Source organism: Parus major, chromosome Z, assembly GCF_001522545.3.
Source record: "Parus major isolate Abel chromosome Z, Parus_major1.1, whole genome shotgun sequence".
NCBI classification, from domain to species: domain Eukaryota; kingdom Metazoa; phylum Chordata; class Aves; order Passeriformes; family Paridae; genus Parus; species Parus major.
In genome coordinates, this window is record NC_031799.1 from 12,015,257 (window position 1) to 12,036,869 (window position 21,613).

Consider the following 21,613-nt stretch of genomic DNA (forward strand, 5'->3'; position numbering starts at 1 on the left):
AGCCAACCAGAGAGGCTGGTCAGAAGCACAGGTGTATGAATCCCATTTGTTAAGAACATCATATTCAGGCTGCATACATCTACATCTCTCAGCACTGTTTTAAAGTGTGTTAAAAAAACAAAACCAAAAAAAAATTTATTGTAACACTCAATCCCTACAGTAGGCAGCAGTGAATTTGGCCTTTCATTTTGATTTTAGGAAAGCATACATTTGTAATGAAGCAGTACAGTTGGAATTGTAGCTGAAAATCTCATCAGATTTACCTCAGTGGACAAGGAGCCCTTTGGTTTGGCTCTTTATGGTGTCTGGAATCTGTCACAGAGATGGTTTCAACTTAAGAGCACAGCATAAGCGATTCTCAGAGGCGGAAAAGATGGTGTCTGACAAATTAATGTTCAGCTAGTTTGCTAAAATGCAGTTACTTGACTTCCCTGTGTTTAACTAGCTAAACAGACTCCTAGAAACCAAACAGCTGCAGACAAAGTGAGAGAATTCTGATACCGAACCACATCTAGTTTTTCTACTGTTGCTTACAGATATTGTTGTAATGTCACAAGCTGTGTTGCAACAGGAAAACCACTAAGACCTTGTACAGCCCGTGGGCTGAGGCAAGCACCGACTGCAAACAGAGGGAGGAGTTTTCAGCCATGAAAAAGGGAGGTACAGACACAGAGGTGGGCAGATGTGTCTGGAGGTGTTCAGTCCACACCATGCAATGCCCATCTGTGTGCTGTGCGTTGGTGAAGGTGGCTCACAGACTTGAGAAGCAGAGAAGAGTTTGCAGCATGGTCCTTCCTTTCAGCCTTCAGACAGCCGAGTAAGGGAACAGCTGGGCACGTTCTGCTGGAGGGCAAGGGGATGGGGAGGGTAAGGGAGAAGGCTGATGCTATTTGACGGATACATCCCAGGGAAACATCCTCCCTTTATCTTAACCTCTTCTTTGAGTAACAATGCATATGAAAGCTTGCTTCTCCAGAGTGCTTCATCACATTGTAGGTACTTGTGTAGCTTAAAAACTTTACTGCTGGAAAAAAGGCCAATAAACATATGGGAGCTGCATTGTCACAACTGATACAGAACTTCTCAGCTGTACATTTCAGAAAAAGGTGTATTTATTCTATAATGTTGAAAAGGTATTCTAGGTAAGAGTCATGTACTAAGGAATTCATACATAGTTGTCAAAGAAACCAGAGTTATCACACAAAGCATTTTAAATTTTGACATTGCTGCAGTTCCTCCTGCCAGGGGGACAGCTCCAACCAGGCACAACTCCCTGCTTTGAAAAAGCTGCTATCACTGGGACCTGTCTGCAGCAATTCCACTCAGGAGGTGAATGAAGGGGTTTGTGGGTTCAGCCAGTTGTGCCTTCCTGATGGTGGGGTGAGACACATGGGCCTGGCTGAGTTCCCACCTCTCAGTCCCCTGGTTGTTCCTGCTCCAATGAAATTCCATTATCTGGATGCAGATCCAGACTGCTGGGTGAGGGAAATAGAAAGAAAGGCTCCTCTTTCCCTATAAACCCTTCTGCTTCCTGGCTCAGATGGGTGGTGATTTGTGAAACCTCCTGTGCATAAAAAGCACACAAATGGAGGATTCCAGGAAGGATAATGCCTCTGTGACAGTCAAAGGGCAGAGTCTGGGCACCAGAACTGAAGATTAGAGAAGTATTTTGGCATATATCAAGAAGTGTGTATAATTTTTATATATTAAAACATCTGTCTTGCATTAATGGTTGAATGATTCCAAACTGTAATCCTTTTTTTTTTTTTGTTGTTGTTCATAATGCAACTTTCACAGCTGTTGTTGAAATGCTAATACTTAAACCATCACATAAGAGAAAATCATTCTCTGTATGTTAAATTCTTAAAATAATAAAAATGGTGTGTAAGCTATTAAAGAGTCTCTGTATCTTATAAAGCATTAATGTAAAATATATTTTTGATAAAAAAATTATTTGGGAAGCTTATGATTGTTCCAGTTAACTAGTAACTTACAAATATAAACTGAATTCCAAATCCTTTCTAATGCTGAAAGGTACATAGGAGACCAGAACAACTATAAGTTTAAGTACATTTTATTAACAACGCATCCCTTTGATAAGACTACGCTTCAGGAGGCCTTTAATGCTCGTTGACATGAACTGTACACAGTATACAAAAAAAAGAAAAAGAAAAAAAGAAAAACACAAAAAAAAATCAAAGTGGGCAATACCATTTTGGGACAAGCCTCTGTTTAAATTATACACAGCTCAATGCAATATTCTTACGTAAAATATATAAATACTTTTTCTTTCTATGTTACAGGTATACAATATAAATCAGATTTCAATGTCTGTTCAGTGACCTACAAACACTAGAACCTCCAAATATGTAGCAGCGTATTACTAAACAAAAAAAAGACCACACAGGACAGGGAGAATAAGTATTGAGATTTTTCTTGATCCCTTCCCTCAGAATTACTAATTTAGATAATGTCTTGTAATGCAGTTTTAGGGATGCTGACAGCCCAGTATTGAAACAATTTTTCAATTAGATTTACAAAATGTAGAGCCTTTTTTCCCCTTCAGACATAGCATCTTGTGCTGAAACACCCTATTCAGTGGCAAAATGATGTTACATTTTTTGGCATAACTTACGTTTTGCAAATAAAATAGTGTATTTTAAAAAGCAACTCAAGCAAAATGTGCAATTTCTGCATGCTGTGGCATTGATGTCTATCTATGCTACAAAAATAACCCAAAGAAAATCCACATTTTTTTAATGACTATAAATCTGTTGAAAACAAAACGATGTAGGGAACCAGCATTGGGAGTTAAATGAAAACCAGGGAGACTGGAGACATCCAGAAAAACAAAAACATGATTTTTAGCATGTCCTCAAAAATCTTCTACAGTTGTAAAAGTTGTTTGCTGTCACATTGTATACCTTTCATACGCACACGGTAATAGAAGTGTAACTTAAAAAAAAACAAGTAAGTTACTGGACCTGCTTTCAAGTGGCTCCAGTGCAGCTCAGAGCAGCAGGACAGCGGGGAGGTGAGCAGGACCTCAGAGCCTGGTGAGAATTCTTCTGCCGCGATTGCCGCACACCTGAGCTCATGTTCGCTTACAAGCTGTGCCAGGTTCCCGCTGCCCGAACTGCCAAACACCAAGCCCAAGGCACAGACTACAAAGCAGCAACTCTTCCATCTCTCACTAGGTTTTGGTTACAGTCTATTTCTTGAATAGCTACCTTGCTCTTCAGGCACCCATGAGAGGCGCTTTGGTTTTGTTTTCTGTCTCACTGCAAACCACAACTCTCTTTCCAGACCACTATGTTTCAAAGTGAAATCAGAAAGACATGCAGGATTCTCACAGACACCTTATAAATGTTTATAAGGGCAGCTTACCTCAGTGTCCTGAGCCACTGCACCCACAACTAGAGAACTGTTTAAAACTCCATTTAGGGAAAAACTACCACCTCCCACAAGAGAGCGTGTTTAGAGTACCTTTGTCAGACATCAGTCAAGTAAGAGCCGTCAGATGAGGAAAAGCAACTGTTTCAAGCATGACATGGCAGGGATCCCACATGAATTGGAAACTTCAAAGCCTGACCATATCTAGCTCCAAGTGATGTCCACAACAGCTGGAAGTGTTCTGCATTTCTGAATTTCAGAGAGGTGAAAAGTTCTCCTTCTCCAAAAGGAGACACTCATCCCCCAGCCTCATCCTCCCTCCGTTTGTGGAGAGGACCAGGCCCTTACGGAGGTGCCTGGGTGCCTGTCAGTCAGACAGCTCGCTCCTCTTTGGAAAGGGCTCCCCTTTCCCCTTCCTGTTAGAGTAGACCAAGAGAATCAGGTAGCTGATGATAATTGTGACGGTTCCACAAACAGCCTCTCCTTCCCGGAGCGGCTCCCACCTCTGAGCTGTGTGTGAGCAAGCTGAGTCCTTGAGGTGTTTTCTGTGCCACAGCAACCAAACGGCATTTGTCCAGAGTGTAAGTGAATGCTACACATGTTGCCATTTATTGAGCAGTATCACCAATCACTCAGACCGGAAATCTAAAAAGTGGGTGGTCTGTCAGCTTCCCTAGGAGAAGTGGAAGAGATTTTTTTATTAGGCCTAATGGAAGAACAATCATTATTTACTACAGCTTTCTTTCAAAGCTTTATCATGATACAAATAAAACTCCAAAATAAGGACTCTGAAAGGGACATTGAAAAAAAAAAGAGAACTATAAAATTAGAAATTCACAGTTTACAACTAAGCCAATATAAATTTCCTTCAATAACAGTATCCCCTTCGTCTGCCAATTAAAGTGAAACATCAATGTGAGCTTAATGTCAGTGTGTAAATTAATTTTCTAGAAATGTATGTTATATACAATACAGACTTGATGCATACTTGTTGAAATCTACTGACACTCATACACTTTCAGAAGAAAAACCACGCTTCATAACTGAATTTGCAGCCATAATTTTTTATGTCAAGTTTCTGTTGTCACGGATCCCCACACAAGCGCGTTATTCAGAATACATGAGCAATTCAGGATGGAGATTCTTTCAAAAGCATATTTGCTTACCTTTCTATAATCAGAGGCCTTCCTATGACTTTCTACATTAAGTGCTATGGGTTAAACTTAACAAATGAACAGAGGTGGGTTTTTTTAAATACAAGTGATAAAACTTGTTTATCTTGCCTTAACTGCAGAAAAATAACATGGAGTTGTTTGATGTAACCCCATTTAGTTATTAAAACAAATCTCTTCTACTCTAGCCTAACTGAGGTAGTGTTTGAAACTACTGTATAACATACGCTATCCCCATTTGTGGGAAAACTACATTATTTTCCTTTGGAGTTTATACCACTATTTGGTCTACTGTGATTGACATTTTGGTTTTACAGAAGCATTTATGTCTTATTACCAGAAGTCCAATAGTTACTGGTGTGGTGTGTTTTCTAAACATTTCAAACATGTCTTGCCACACAGATGTATTATTTGTGTCAATGACCATAGAAGAGTTCAATCAGTTTTGTTTTGCTCCTTTCAGTGGGAACTTATGAAAAGATAATCTTAGGAACTAAATTTGACTGAGCAGCAACTTACAGTCTGCTTTACCAGAACCTGAAGGTATGCAGTGCACATCGGAGTTCAGTGAAGTGATAGCTGCAAAGCAGTGCTTATGTGGCATGATGAAATTTCCAGTAAGAACAAATAAATTCTACATTTCACTAGGATTTGTGTGTTACTGTTCACAGGACTACTTATTGAAATCTCCAGTAGCATAGCTAGTAAGAACAGAGATATGAGCATCAGGATAAATTTCACTTAAGAATTAATCTGACAATTATAAAAAATGGTAGGAGTGAATGGATAAAAATACGTTCTACTTAGTACAGTCCAGCTGAATTATTCACCTATATCAAAATCAAAGGGTAACCCCTTCTATTACAGGCATTCTAACAAAGGTGGCCATGCTACTGTATATACACATTTGCATATATTTATACTACCTTTATATAAAGGCTTCTGAATCTTTAGATCCATAATCAAAGTGACAGGGATTCCTACTATTTTTTTTTTTTTTAGCTTGCACTTACTAGTTTAGAAACGGCACTAGTAACATGATAGAGGCAACTACTTCAATCATTACCAGTCACTGTATCATTTAACTTTTGCAACAAGTCCTAAATACCAGTACAAAATTATAAGTAGGCTGCTCCAAAATTTGTTACTTAAGGCTTTTCACTACAATTATTAGTACTATCTGATACTTGATCACTAATCCATTGAAAATTCAAATAAACCTTTGTTTTTACAAAAAGCTGTTTCTGTGGAACTTGGAAAACACTCATACTTAAGTCTCCTCACAAAACCTGCAATGATTAAATGTCTTCAAGTTCAGTTTATACAGTATTTGCTTATCTGATACAAATCATGCTTTTTAAAGGATTGTAGTTGAGTAAGACCCACATTTGTACTATATGAGTATGAGTGTAGAAACTGCAAACACATGCATAGTATTCAGGGAAAACAATCTGATTTCAGCACTTTAAGTTTTAAATGACTTGTTTTGAAAATAAAATTGTAGTGAAAATCCTTAACTGGTTCAGATAAGATACATGTATGTAAATGCAATGAAATTGAAGAAACTGCTAATAAAATGTCTTACAACTATAGCAATATTAAAATAACTTAATGAAACCTCAGATTCAGAGGCATTTCTTTCTGTCTGAAGTTACAAATCCCCAAAGTAGTGTTATAAACAGTACAAAAATCAACAGAGAAGGGCTAACATTAATCCCCTGGTGCCCACAACTACAGCATGGCTCCCCATTGCTGGCAGTGGAATGCACCCCCATCTCTCTGATTCCTGGTATCCAGGGTTTAAAAAGCAAGGCATCATTCTGCTTCTCTGGAACAGAATCGGAAGTCAATTAAAAATGTCTCTGCAAGTTGTCCTATTTCTTCGTAATTTATGGTAGAAAATGAAATGAAAACTTGTGGAGGTGTTCAGTGCTTGGCTCTTGCATATACTAGTAATTACTATTATTAAAACTACGGTAATGTCTAATAAATCCCCAAAGGGCTCAAATGACTGTGCCAGTAATTGGTTGAGGAAGAAAATATTTTCAGTTCAGTCTTCAGGTACCAGTAGCTTCTGGAAGGTTTCAAAGATGATGTTCCAAACTTTTTATCCAGTCAGTGGGAGGTTGTCTGAGCATTTCAAAGTCCATATGCAGAGCACTGCCTGAGCAGAGGTCAGGACTCAGCTGATGCATCGATTACAGGCTGTTTCGTAGGGGTTGCCAAAATAGCCTCTGCTTCCTCATGCATCTAAAAGGAAAGGACAGAGAATTAATATTTCTAGAGATTTTCCTTGGGAGACCTCACAAAATGATTTCCTTTAGATGCACCTATCTCAAAGCTTCTTTTACTCAGGACATGGAACCTGCACCCAGCCAGCCATTTTGGTACTTTCAGTGCATGTGCAGCCTCCACTTACCTGCAAGAACTGAACATCTTGAAATAGCTCCTGAATGAACCTTCGGGATGGAAGTCGAAATGTACAATGTGCTAGCAAGTAGGACACCTCAGAGTAAAGGCATATGTCATCAAATGCTTGGGGATACTTCTCCTTAATTCTGAAGAAGGGAAGAAACAGAATTTTTGAAGTCTTGAAAATATTTCCATTCCATACTAAAAAAGCCCAAACTTTTCAATAAAATTGTCATCATTAATTCTTTAGTGACAGGCATTATAAATCCTAGAACTGACAGAGTAGGAAAATTATAGCAAAAAACATTACTTTGTACAAAACTGGAAGAAATCTATGCTAATGAGATGAAACAGAATATACAACTTGTAAGTTGTACCGAACTACTGTGATTGCCTAGGCTTAAAATAACAGAAAGAGAACAGTATATTGAATAATTGGCATCCACATGTACAGCACTCGTAAAAATAAGGAAAAAATATTAAACTCATCTTTTAAACCTGTAACCATTTTTGAAATTAAACCACACTATTCTGCACTTTCTTTCAGCAATTGTTGGTTTCCAAAGTCACAAGCCCAGAAACCTACAGGTTATAACATTCAGTCCCTAGATTTATATTCCTATATTTAAATATATTTTTTAAATAAATTACTTTCAGGAGTTGTACTCTTGCTTAAAGTAGAGCTGGGTTTCTCAAGAAGTCACTTTCAGTTTGTTATTGTACTTAGGTATTATTCAGCAAAAATAAAAAAAAAAGTTTCTTTTTAAAGATACATGCTACACTACATACTACATACACACTACAAATTACAGGTGAATTAGTGATTTAAAAAAGTTTGGTTAAGAGTAAAATACTAAACACAGAGCAAAAATGTTAAGGTTATTTGTTTAGCTTCTACATTACATTCAATCATATCTACCTGACAATTTTTGAGAAGTGAGATTATTCACTGTCCTGAGACCTTAAGAGAATAGTTATGATTAAGTGTTGCTAAAGTATCTGTAATGTACTGAACTTACGTCAGAAGTCCAGTTTCATGGCCCTTAGTTCCTACTGAACTGCTCAAATTGATAACTAAACGTAAGACCTCCTTCCGCAGAAGTATCCTGCACACTGGTGTGTCATCTGGGATTGACTTTACTCCTGGAAAAACAAATAAAACAGTGTGAATTTAAACAGAATTGTCTTTGTATGAGCTAATCTTATACCGTAAGTCTGTTTATGCATTCCATACACACACACACAAACCTACATATTTATATATGTATTCTGAGCTTTTGAAAGTATTTCTACTGAAATTAGAACACCACTATTTTCAGGAATTTAAAGAGTTTACCTTTTCAAGAATATTCAAAAATATTTCTACCATTTCTACCGTTTAAAAGAAAAACCTGCAATATAAAGTTACAGTAGTATTGTTACCACTAAATTGTGTTGCAAACTGAATGAGTGTCTATCAGATAATGGAGAATTTGAAAGGCAGCTACTTCATAAAAACCACTGAAATTCAAAATACAATATGTAAGTATATAAAAGTAATTCAGTAATTCTTAGACCTCTTTATAAATTAACATCTGTAGAAAAAAAAGGCAATCAATTTGTTTGTAATGTCAACTATTGAATAATCTGCAAAAATGCTGTATAACAGAGGGAGAAGAGTTTAGAACAGTATTCTCCCACCTGGAGATAGATGATGTTTTTACTTACATTTGTGTTTGTTTTTTGTCTAATAAAGAACGTTAATTTTTTGCAGTGTACATAAGTGAAATACAATTTTTTCACAGTGCCTAAAATATACTTTATTAGTGACAGTCTATAATAATTGTAATGCTTTCAAACTTACCTAATACAAGCTCTGTACTCTTGGTGCTGCTAGCTGAACCGTGGGATACCGCATCACTACAGCCTGAAATTCCAGAAAATTTGGAGGAATGCACATCTAAGTGATTGTGAATGGTCTGCCCACACCAGTCAGTATATGGAATGTCTGAAAAATCTGACATAAACAAGATGTTGTACCTTTAGTATTCACACTTTTCCTCAATTCACATGCTTTCATTATTTTTCAACAATGGCCAGCATGCATAATAACACTGATGCACTAAGTACTAGGCATAAAATCAGCTCACAACTAGATGGTGGATTCTGGACAAATCATACTCAAACTCTTCCAATACTGATTTTTTTAAAAAAAATCTTAAAACACATGAGTGGAGTCTTTTCCAGACACTTACTGATGAAAGCCTAAGAAGCCATCACAAATAGTAATGTTACTGATGAATCCATGCTCTGTTTTATGTAACACAATAGAGATGCTCTTGCATGTGCAGACATCTTTTTGTTCACACAACTGTCATAGCTGCTTGCAGGAAGGGCTCTGGCAAGAGCCAGGTTCTGCTGCACCTGTAACTATAACTGGGATTTCATTTGTCACCCCTTCTTGCTACTGAACTCAAGCTCCAGCTCAGCTCTCTGAGCTATTCCTCATATTTGTGTATCACCCCCTTTGCCAACATTGCTACTAATAAACGTCTAACAGTGTTGTCAAACAGTGAGGATTCCTACTAAGCATTCAATACTGGATTATCACAGGAATAGACAAAAGACATGCAACTGTAAGCTCTGTAGAGAAGGTCAGAAAAAATAACTCCAAATCTCATCTGAATCTCAAAATATTAGGCAAGATGACTAAATCCCAGAAATTACAGCTCAGCTTCAACAGACTCCACAGATCTCCTTTGTTGTGTTTTATGGCACAGACTTGATTTGATGTCAGACTATTCATTAGTTGAACAGCAAGTGTCAGTTTTCAGGACATGCATTTTAAGTATTAAATAAGATTTCAAATCTTTAATTTTCACATGCTCTTAAGAACATTAAAAGAAACATGCAGGCACCTACTCCTACTAACACTAAAAAGTGGAAAGCTGGAAATGACCATACCAATACCACTGGTTGCACAATGAGCTTATTAGAGAAATAATTTTAAGGTCAATAGCCAGTTAAACAAAAACCCTTCCAGATTATTTAAAGATGAACAAAAGCCCGTATGTTCACTCAGGTTTTTTATCACACTTCTCCGCAAGGAACACTAACCTGTACGATTATAGGAAGAGCTCACTTTGGTGTTAGGCTGATAACCCAGAATCTGAATGCAGACACAGTAAAGACAGTTCTCATCTGTGTGCTCCTGAAGCCCTGTGTCCTCTGTACCTTCTAAGAACTGACAGGCATCTGAACGGCTGGTATTCATGATTTCTGTGAGACTGATCTGCTGGCGGAGCATCTGAAAAGGGCTTTTGACAACATCACTCGCACCTGATGGAAGACCTGTAGGAAAGATTCAGTCATCAAAAAACCCCAACAAAACCAAGTAACCAACACTAACTCTTTCAATTAATTTCCACTTTCAAGCCTTTTAAAGCTGGGGATGGAGTGCATGTGAAGAACTATAGAGTTGTTTTTTTTCCTGAGTGGTTAAACTCTCAAGATTGTTAGCATCTGAGAAAGAGACAAAGTTTTAGTCCCAACTTATTATACATAACAAAACATTGCAAAGGACAGAATTCAGTCTCTAAGAAGGTAAGTGGTAAATCCTGACATGGTGTCAAAATTACTAATACCCACTTAGCACCAATACATTACCAATTTTCATAGTGTCAAACGAGATTAATAAAACAATATACCAGATGTTGAAATTACACATGCGCAAATGCAAAAATAAACACAATTTAAAGAACTGTAACTTAGTGGCCGTGACAGGAAGAAACTAGACTCAGCAATGCAGAAACAAGCAGAAGACACTTTAGTGACATGCTCTTCCCTGGGTGGAAAAAACAAACAAATATAATTTTGAACAAGAGTTGCTTTACACTGAAACTTTGCAAACTACAGAAACACGTTTCCAGCAAAATCATCTTTACGTACAATATTAGTATGAAAGAGGAAAAAAACCAGAACAGCTATCCTAACAAACTATTAAAAACACCAGTATCAAGCCTTCTTTTTTTAGTTGAAAAGACACATACTAAGACCCTCTTACTTCTCTGGAGTAAATAGGAGGTACATTCCAGAGCAAGCCAGGCATTAGAGGACTTGAAATTATCTTGTCCCATCACCTTCACTGATCAATTGTCATGGATGCATCACAGAAAGACAATTTACTTTCTGAATTACATATCTAACACCATAGTAAGTTCCTATAAATGAAGATGTAATCAAAAGGAAATAGTTCAACACGTGGGATTCATATTTTTCTAAACTTAAATTTTGTTACTTCCTGTAATACAGCATCACTACCAGACTTGGAGAAGTATTAGCTCACGTTATCAGTGATATGCAGGCTTTCCTCCTTCACCTTTTAGAGCAGGACCAAACGTTGAAGCAACACATTAGCTCAAACTAAATAAAACAGGGAATTAATGCCCTACTATCCTGATGCCAGAATACAGTCCTCAAAGCTTAACAGCTAAAATGATGTTTTCTGTAAAGAAAAATTAACAAGTAAATCAACAACCCACCCAATATACAAATATACAGAAAGCTACAGGAGAGGAATAAAACCAGTACCTCCTGTATCAGATGTAAAGACCCTAGATCCATGTTCATCAAATGGAGGTGTAGTTTTCTTCTGGAAATATGGAGTTTCCTTTACCTGGAATACCCAAGCAAAAATTAAAATTAACAGAGGTGATAATCAAACATGAGGAAAAAAAGTAGATTTTTCGATATGAGGAAATGAAGTGCTGCCTATCTTTTACTTCAGGAAAAACATATCACGAGAGGAAGAAATTAAGCAGGAACTCCTGTGTACTAAAGAAAAGACAAATGAGAAAAATATACATTTGTGAACGAATGTTTATTAACAAAGGTTCATGAAAAGTTAGCAAATGTTAAAATGGTGGTGACAGGCTGTAAGGAAACCAGTCACACACAGTGGCCATTCATAATCCATCCATGATCATGCTACAGCACTGGAGATCTTGGGAATGTAGTACAAAAGCAACCAGGACATCTAAAGTGCTGCCTGTAAGGACGTAAAGCTGAGGCATGTCTCAACTGCAAAAATATCTGAGAGGGACTAAATGAGGTAACAACTACGCCAAAGACTGTGAAGGAGAAAGAAAAAGTAGTCATTTCACAAAGGAAAAACAGAAACAAATTCAACATGATTTTGCTCTTTGTTTAGCAATTTTTTGACATTAGTAAGAAATAAGTAAGAAATAATTTATTTAGATTTGAAATGCAAAGGCTAAGGAACATAAAGATAAAGAAGCCTACTTTGACATAGACTACACCCTGGTTTTGATAAGTAACAGAATATGAAACTCTATGATGCAGCAGTTTATTAAACAGAAATGTGTTTCTACCAAATAGAAAGATGAAGGGATTTGCTGAGGCACTGAAAGTAATCTGTTCTAACTTAAATATATGTATCTTCAACACTAAGACAATACAATTTAATTCTATAAGGATATATATAAAAATAATCATTATTTAATACAGATCATGGTAGCTCGGAGTTAACTGTGTGATTATGCACGGAATTTAAAGGTGACTGATGAACATGTCAATTATTGGTTGGCTAAAGCAGAATTAACGAATGTGCACAGACTATGCCAATTTTAACATAAAAGCCAGATGTCAACTAAAAATTTTATGGCAGCAAATTTGTCACCACTGCTTAACACTCCTCTGACACAGTCTTTGCCATTATTTGCCTTCAACACAAACCAACCTAGTGATCTTGTGTTAACATGATTAGAAGAACAGTTAGAAAGGAAACTCTAGTTCTCCAAAATGCATTTATTTAAAGTACATAATTTTTCCTCATTTCTCTAGATCTAATTTATTCTCATGAAAATACTACAGCTGACTGCCTTTCAGCATGAAAATGAACCAAATCAGTTAGTTAACGCATACACACCTGAAATATTTCGTTGATATCCACTGGGAGAGCAAGGCCAATGTAATCATCAGAGCTACCATAAGTAGCGTTAGAAACCATGGAGCGAACAGAGGAGGAACGCTGAAGTGTGTTTTGGTTAATAGGACTTAATAAATCTTCTTTATCTAACGAGGCGTAACTTAAAGCTTTCATGAACCTGTAACAGTGAAACAAATAAATCACAATTGCAGTTACTCTCTCATTCTGGCACATTAAAAGAAAGAAGGACTGTTGACACAAACACAATCTTCATCTTCCCACTGCAGACCTCCGAACTTCTTAGGACAAATTATAGCTATAGGCTCTGTTTTTACTGCCTCATATTGTTTCGCATGGTTTAGGAGTTCATGGAGTAAAAATTTCTTCTTTATAATTCTTGGTACAGGAAATCCTGCCCATCCTGCAAAACCATGCATTTTCTTCAGCATTCTAGCTTTGAATATTTACAGGCCAGACACAGCCAGTAAAGATTTGGGCTCCTAAACTCCTTACTACCTAATTTTGAAATATGCTGAATGTATATTTCTTGGATATTCACAAGCTCTGGGCTGAGCAGGCACATCCCTGCAAAGGGACACCTTGAGCCTACCAGTGATACACACGAGAACATTCTTTGTCTCATACTCCAAAGGAGCCACTCAGGTGGTCATCCAAGCATGGAGGAAGTACTTGCTCAACATGACTGCATGAAGAACAAACTTAAACCTGCTGCACACCAAGCAGAACTGACTGTGACAAACTGCCTGAAGAACAAAGAAAGAAATAGGATGGAAAAATAAGACAGGAGAGAAGAAGCTGGAAAACAAGTCTTCAGTGCTGACCAGATACCTGATGATGGAAATTTCACATTGGGCCATCTATTATTTTACTTCTTATCAAACAAAAAAATCCTAAAAATGTTTTCTGATAATCAATCTATGTAGACTGTAGATGTAGGCCTATATGCACTGGATTAAAGCTTCCTAATAAAAAGACACACCTCAGGAACAGTGAATTTTTTATTGTAAATTATGACATATTGGAGGATGAAGTGAACATTTTATTTTTTGACTTTTTGCCTTGGAAGAAGTTTTTTATGAATTTCTTATTTTAGATGTGCAATAAAGTGTCCTCTTATCCCTACAGATGGGATTTATATTGAAATAAAATTAAATTATCAAAGTTTGGCCATGGAAGGTTCAAGAAAATATTATGCAATAGAAATGCACAAAATACAACTGAGAAGATAACAGTTTTCTTGTTGGTAATTCTGACCAATGCTAGCAACAGTAGCAGTGGACTCACAACAGAAGTCAAGCCATGCTTCACAAAAAGAGGTGAAAGACCTCAAGTTGTACCAGAGAAGGTTTAGATTGGATATTAAGAAAAACTTCTTCACTGAAAGGGTTGTCAAGCATTGGGACATAGGGAAGTAGTTGAGTCACCATCACTGAAGACATTTATAAGACGTACAAATATCACACTTAAGGACATGGTATAGTGGAGGACTTGGGCATGTTGTGTTAATAGCTGGACTCAATCTTAAGGGTCTTTTCCAGCCTAAGAAATTGTGTAATCAATAAACTCAAGAAGTTACCAAGTGCATTAAATATTTAGTAATAAAACATTCTACAATTACCCTCAACATAAATTAAAGGTAGAAGTATTAATCCCAAAGGTTTGTCCCTGCTTTTCCTAGAAAAGCTAACAGATACAGCATTAGTAATGATAAACACCACCAAGTGTTTATCATTAAAAATGTTTGCAGGTGATAGGTTGAGAGCCACCATGGATCCATCAGGATCCAAGATATGCACATCAGTATTTCTGGTTGGTCTTTAAAGACAAAGGTGACAAATTTATTCTCACAAAATCTATGCAAAGAAAAAGGTTTTAAATCTTCTGAATAAAAAGAACAACTAAAACATTGCAAAAGTAACTCTATGACTTAGTTGCTACTAACACATGACTCTGTCAATAAACCGTCAATAAGATTTCTGAAGACTGTCAGAAGAATTTATTTGGGTCAAAAAGGACAGAAGTTTTATTTCTAGTTTATTTTGTAAAAGCAGCTAAGCACAGTTTTAGCTGGACCAATAAATGTACTATGAATTTATTAGTAAATACAATCTGAAATTTTAAGTACCATAATTTTTCAGTGGGGACACAGCATAACCAGCAAGAACACAAGTGCTAGTTACATTGTAGTCAATCCAGTCAATTAAATTAGCAACTAACACAATCTGAATCTCTCTTTGAGTGTGTATGTCTGCAATTATTTAAAGATACTTCTCAAAGATACAAGCACTCCAGACATTTCAGTTCAGTGTTAAGCAGGTCAGCTCAAATCCTTGACTCTATCCACTGACACAAGAGAACTTGAACAGCTAAGCACCAGGAATAGTCAGTATGACATTGCGTGCAGGATCAAAGTCCACTGCAGCAAGGCTGCTCTGCACATTAAGGGCATGACTGCAAGGAATGGTAAAAAATTACTTACAGCCATTACAGAACCTGTACTACCACTGAAATGACGTTTGGTCCTGCACTAGCACAGAGCAGTGATATGAATGGCACTTCCAACTTCCAGGATAGCATGGGCGAACTACTAAATCATCCTGAATCTAACCGACATATTCAATCTAGCTCTAGAACAAAGGCATCTTTCAAGGCATCTGTCCAGAACGATGTGAAAATACCAACAAATGGATCTTTCAATCAGGACAAACACACTCAACTGGGTATGAGGAGGGCAGATCAAGGACTGAGCACTTGCTTTTTCTGCAGTAGGCAGATGACTCAGGTACTGGTAGCATCTCCCCCTTCTCATTCAAGAGATGATAAGGTAAGAACAGAGACAAAAAGTGCCTTTTCCATTTCAACAGTAATGTGAAAATCCAATGCACTAGGCTAAAAGATGATGTGAAGGCAAAATCTAATACAAGAGCTTTTAAGGGATGGTTATTAAACAGTGACTGTTGCAGCTGGGAACAATGTCAATGTCAAGAGCTAGACGTCTTACGTAACTATCTAATTAGTCTTCAGAACATCTAATATTGCTCAAAAATAAAGAGGTGACACTGCCATCTAAAAATAAATGCTATGAGTAAAATCTTTCATCTGCTGTAGCTCAGAAGCCAAACTGACATTCCTATCAGTGGTACCAGTATCTCATCGCTGGCCTCAGTGGCACAGTGAACACAAATATAGCATATTGGCAGAAGGCCCTGTCCTAAAACCTCCCCAAGTGACATCGAGAAAATTCTCCTCTGAAATATAGCTCTGACTTCATGGGCAATTCAGTGTTTGGAACTTTAATAATGTTAGCAGTGCAACTGCATTTTTTATATTATAAAAGTTAAAACAGGAGGCAAATGTGATAAAAGGAAACTTTTCCTTTTGTTACCAACAGCATTATAAAGGGTTGAGCACAGCTATGAAAACTGAGCTTCTCTGACAGCACTTAAAAAGCTGAGAATTATCTTTCCGTTACTCACTTCATACCAGTACTGCTTTCAGTGAAGTTATGAATCATCTTGCAACAACTATCCCTTTTAGGTCCGGATCAAAAAAAAATATCAGGAAGATGTTTAAGTTTTCTTACAGCACTGAAGTAAGAAATAAGCACATAGCAATTTCTTACCGGCTTGGGGTTAGTCGAGAATCCAGGCTGCCAGACTTCATGGTGATAGTGTCAGTAAACAGCACGTCCTTTGCTGGAGATGCCAGAGCTTCTGAGTGAGACAGTGAGGGATGCATCCTCTGCTGCTGCAGGCGTTTTAGTGTAGCATAGCCAAATGCATCTCGAGAACTTGTGTAGCTGAAGTTATAGTCAGCAAGACTTTTTATCGTAGCAAGAGAAGGAGCTTTAAGAGATTGGGCTCTTCTAGGTAGGGTATGAGAAGAGCCTGGTGGAACCAGGGATACAGAGTTGGATTTTGAGAGAGGCAGGTGGTTAGACTGTGGTGTTGAACAGTGACTTGGTTTAACTGTTTTTGTGCTTACGACAGTACTCAAACTTCCACAGTCAGTATCTACATTTGTAGTGTCCACACCTACAGTCTCCCTTGAAGGACTAGAGCTCATTGAACTTATGCCACTTGTTGTGGTATCTGTGTTAAAACTTAAGCTACGACTCTTGAAATGCGTTTGTGTAGTACCATCTCCTCCTATTAGCCTTTCTTTGCTTGTGTTTTCCCGATGAATTTCATTTCCAAGACCTTTTGGCAGCTTCAGATCATTTTCTCCAATACTCTGAGTACAATCAGTATCTTCCACATGCTTACTTCCAACAAAAGAAGTTTCTAATCGTAAAGTCTGGATTTTTGGAACTCTGAAAACAGGGTTCAATTCTTCCCCAGCAGGAAAGTCTATGCTACCACTAGGTTCTGTTACTGTACGATTTCGCCTCAGGCCTGATTTACTGTCAGATGATGCCAGCTTTCCTCCTTTTGGATCACTGCTACTTCTGTGTTTTTTATTAGGTAGAGTAAGAGAGTTTAGAATGCGATTTTTTACAAGTCTACTAGATGAAAAAAAAGGGAAAGGACTACGGTCTTTGTCCTTTGAAGGTCCAGGTCTGTCATAAAATATTTGTTCTGCATCTTCAGTAATATCTAGGAAGAAAGTACTGGTCGAAGTACTACCAAAACGGTCATCTTCCATGATGAACATACCTGAAATTATATGAGACTTTGTCACACCAAATAGGCATTTCTTCAAGTCTACAAACTATGTTGCAAAATAGGAAGCCATTCTATAGAAGTCCAAGTGTGTGCCTATGAAATTTACTGCAACTTGAATTCTTTTTTTTTCTGCAGAACTTGGTGAAAATTAGCTACCTTGAGGAGAAACTGAGCTGAAGATCTCATTGCTTCAAAAGAAAAGCTACACTATAATGTTTCAGTGCAAACATCTAGCTACTATGATTATAACCTAAGATCCCCTTTAATGATACCTAAATGTGGTATATTTCTTAATTTAAATTGCAAGTATCCATAGAAAAAATATGGTACATTAGGTAAACACACTATTTAAATAGAGCAAAATTTTGCCTGTGTGTGTACACCCAGGGAACATACTTATTTGCTAGAATATTCCTTTATGGACAACCAAGTGTAACTTAATATCAAAGCATGGTGGTTTGCATGTTACAGCAAACTGCCATAACTCAATATAAAAATTAGTACCGTACCCTCATATGAAAATATTAAAATTATTCTTCTACATCAAATGCAAAGCTAAGACACTGTTTTGCTCCCTCTGTCTTGTCTGCATCTCTCTGAATGGACATAACTGTCCTATTGCTTGTACTGTTCTGTTGCAAGACCATCTTGACACCATTGGTCTGCCAAAAGGTTGGTAAGAACACCAAAACACTTTTTGTGGTGGGTTGGGCACTTGGCAGATTTATTTTTGTTTGCTTGTTCATTTTCCTGCTATTTTCTTGTTTTGGTGTTCTGGTTACTTACTTGACGGAGCCGATTCACTTTCACTGTTGTGCCTAGAACTGGTAGACTCAGAATTCAAGCTAAGAGTGCTGGGTATAGAAGAAAGTTCATTGCAGAGCTGCTCCATGTCATCAGGGACCACTGGCCAAGGCTGTCTACGACTGTGTCTTACTGCATCCCAGTTGTGATGCTTCAAAATGTCACATCCTTGTTTAGTTTTGGCTATTAGACCAAGCACGTAGACACAAGTTCTGTATTTAATGAAAAAAAAGAGCAACAATAATAGCACCTACTTTAACCCAACTTACTTCACATTTGAAAGGAAACAGTTTCAAAGAAATTCAGGAGAAACTTCACAAAACTGGCAAATAGTATACTGTTAATTTTTATTTGAAAACCAATGTAAGCTTAAGAACTTCATTAATACAGCTGAGAACAAGATACTATTAAAAAAATAAAAATTAGCACAAGAGCCTGATCACATAAAGTAGAAAAGTATCTCTCGAAAAAAAGGCCAAACATTAATGTAATAGCAATATTAGACAAAACACCATCTACTTATGCTTTTAAATATCTGAAAAAGATGTTTTATAAAAAAGATGGAATAATAAATTCTCACAGAGGTATTATCAACAAGTATTTTGTTTCATGGAACAGGACAAAAGTACTATCTACCTATTTTCATAGATTTCATTTGTTTACTGCATGTCCTCTCAGACTTCTTACACAATTCTGCAGCTGCATAGAACCAAGACTGATACTCAATCATCAGTGACTTTAATAAACTGTTTTCCAATGAAGTAAAAATCTGTATTCATGTAATTCAGGTACAGATATCTGAAAACTGATTGCAACTACCATCTGAAAGTTTTATGTATAAATTAGATACACATACCCTCTAACAGACAGAACCTCGCAATGCTGAGCAAGTGCCATTATATCAGGAATTACATTCTCCTCTTGAAGCAAGTTAAGACCCCAATTTGATGATCCGATATTGCCCTGGAATGAAATTTGTCAAGAAAGTTTTAATCTTAATGTGATCTCCATCACTATCAATGTAAAGCTTTGACAATTTTGTTTGCTGGTAGTAGAGTTTGAAGCCACATCTTCTCAAAGCAGTTAAAAGATTTGAGTACCCTTTCTGGCACTTCCTAGCTGTGCTAATGCAAAAAAGCACACTGTGTATAGTAACTAAAGCTACTCAAAGTTAGAACTACTATGTATTCCTCACGTTTACAAGTTCTACTATAGCCTGCAGTATGATCTATTCATTTTACATTTCTCTTAGACAGGCATCTTGTTACATACCTACAGTATCTTCCAATAATTGTCACCTTGGACAAATGTAAGAAAATTAACTTTGGGGAAGACAAGAAGCACATTTCAGAATGTAGCTTGGATACACAGCAATGCTAGGCTTTTGCCTAAGTACCAGGATGTCATGACCACATGGATCAACACTGGCAGCCAACATCCTTGCAGAAACATTAGGGACTACCACAGTAAACATATTAAACTCAGACAATAGCAACTTTTAACTTGTAACTATCAGTTATGGAAGTGATAGTATTTATATGGCAACGCATTATTCTTGTTAAAAAGAAAAAAAAGACAAAGCAACTGTTAAAAACCTCAGAATGACACAATTGCAGTGACCCATTTTCAACTGAAAGCATAATTAAAGAACAAAAATCCCAACTTGAAAAAAACACACCTTTTTTGAAAAAAAAACCCTAATTTCTTATTTTTGTAGAATTTTGGTTAGTTATTTAAGAATCAACAGTTAGAACTAAACAACTACAAGACTTTGTAAATATATTACTAACCAAGGCCCAAAGGGCTGCTTTCAGCTGCTTAATTCCTTCCCACTTATCCAGCATTGGGGAACGAACAGTGTAACTTAGATCTGTAACAATACTCTGAGGAGAAAAACAGAGGAAAAAAGTTGAAACTTGAAAATGAATAGGAGACTTCAGTCAAACAGGTCCTCTTGCATTTATAGTAAAAGTTAAAGCAGTAACTTAAATCATACACTACAGGAAGAACAGTGGTGATTATGGAATAATAACCATAAATTAACAGCAGTGATGATGCAAAAGAAAATTATAATAAAAACACAAATTGCATGAAGTTATTTCAGATATTATAAAGATGATTAGTCAAATTAACACACTGCAATATATACATTTTCTCTCAAACTTTTCAAAGGGAACTGTCAATTCATTAAATCATTTTACTGACCCACATTAAAAGTGAATTTAAGCAATTATGGCTAAGGGTTTGTTCTTCGATTTTCAAAGTACGAGGAAGATTTTATTCCCCCATTTTTGTATGCTTAAAAGCATAGGCATAGTTTTACCACATGTATAACTGTCAATATACTATCCACAGAGACTAACAATTTTTTCTATTTATGAATTGGCTTTCCATGCTAAGATTTTGCTAGACATTTTAAGAAAAATGTTGCAAGGAATTTTGCTGATATTTCAGTGTCAGAAAGGAATTTTACATAAAATTAGATGGCAAAGACTGCCTTCACAACTTAAGATGCATAATCAACTTCTTCTGCAATGCCTATTTAAATACCATCTCTTTTAAAACCTTTTTTCAAAATGTTGTGTGATCTTTGAAGTATTTCAAGTTATAAATGATTATTATCCTCACCTGAGACTCCAATAAATGGCAGCCTGTTTTATGGTGCACCAGTTGGCCATAAAGGTGAACTGGCAGGTAGACATGTGGTCGCTGTAATCTGGCAGAAAGAGAAATACACATAGTAGGTTTCCCAACATTATTTATTTATTTATACCAATTTATTTATTCTAAACTAAATCACACTGCAATGAAATACGACTTACCCTTGATTTTTTTCAAACAGTTATTTTGAGGAATTTAGAAAGGAACTGTTTCAATAGCTGATGAAAACTGTTCAATTAGATGATGTACAACAATCATCTAGTCCAACTGCCAGACCACTTCAGGCCTGACCAAAAGTTAAAGGCAGCTATTATACACTGTCCAAATGCCTCTTGAACACTGACAGATTTGGGGCATCAACCACGTCTCCAGTATGCCTGTTCTATCTGACCACCCACAACCCTTTTGGTAAGGAAATGCCTCCCAGTATCCAGTCTGAACCTCCCCTGCTTCAGCTCTGAACCATTCCCATGCATCCTGCCCCTGGAGGCCAGGGAGAAGAGCTCAGCACCTCCCTGTGTCCTTCCCCTCCTCATGAAGCTGCGGAGAGCAGTGAGGTC

At 37.0% G+C, this 21,613-nt stretch overlaps 1 protein-coding gene across 2 annotated transcripts in view; it reads right to left on the bottom strand.

Annotated features, from left to right (window-relative positions):
• Positions 1–2,058: 2,058 nt before the first annotated feature.
• RICTOR (RPTOR independent companion of MTOR complex 2) overlaps positions 2,059–21,613 on the bottom strand; it is a 75,778-nt gene continuing 56,223 nt past the window's right edge. For both annotated transcript variants that reach the window (XM_015653041.3, XM_033520500.1), the window contains 12 exons: positions 21,021–21,108; positions 20,183–20,275; positions 19,249–19,355; positions 18,375–18,604; positions 16,547–17,579; positions 12,904–13,081; positions 11,547–11,631; positions 10,074–10,307; positions 8,821–8,973; positions 7,997–8,120; positions 6,985–7,123; positions 2,059–6,815 (listed from right to left, as the gene is read on the bottom strand). In XM_015653041.3, coding sequence (XP_015508527.1) covers positions 6,741–6,815; positions 6,985–7,123; positions 7,997–8,120; positions 8,821–8,973; positions 10,074–10,307; positions 11,547–11,631; positions 12,904–13,081; positions 16,547–17,579; positions 18,375–18,604; positions 19,249–19,355; positions 20,183–20,275; positions 21,021–21,108 — 2,539 coding nt within the window. In that variant the 3' untranslated portion in view covers positions 2,059–6,740. The remainder of the gene's footprint in view (positions 6,816–6,984; positions 7,124–7,996; positions 8,121–8,820; positions 8,974–10,073; positions 10,308–11,546; positions 11,632–12,903; positions 13,082–16,546; positions 17,580–18,374; positions 18,605–19,248; positions 19,356–20,182; positions 20,276–21,020; positions 21,109–21,613) is intronic.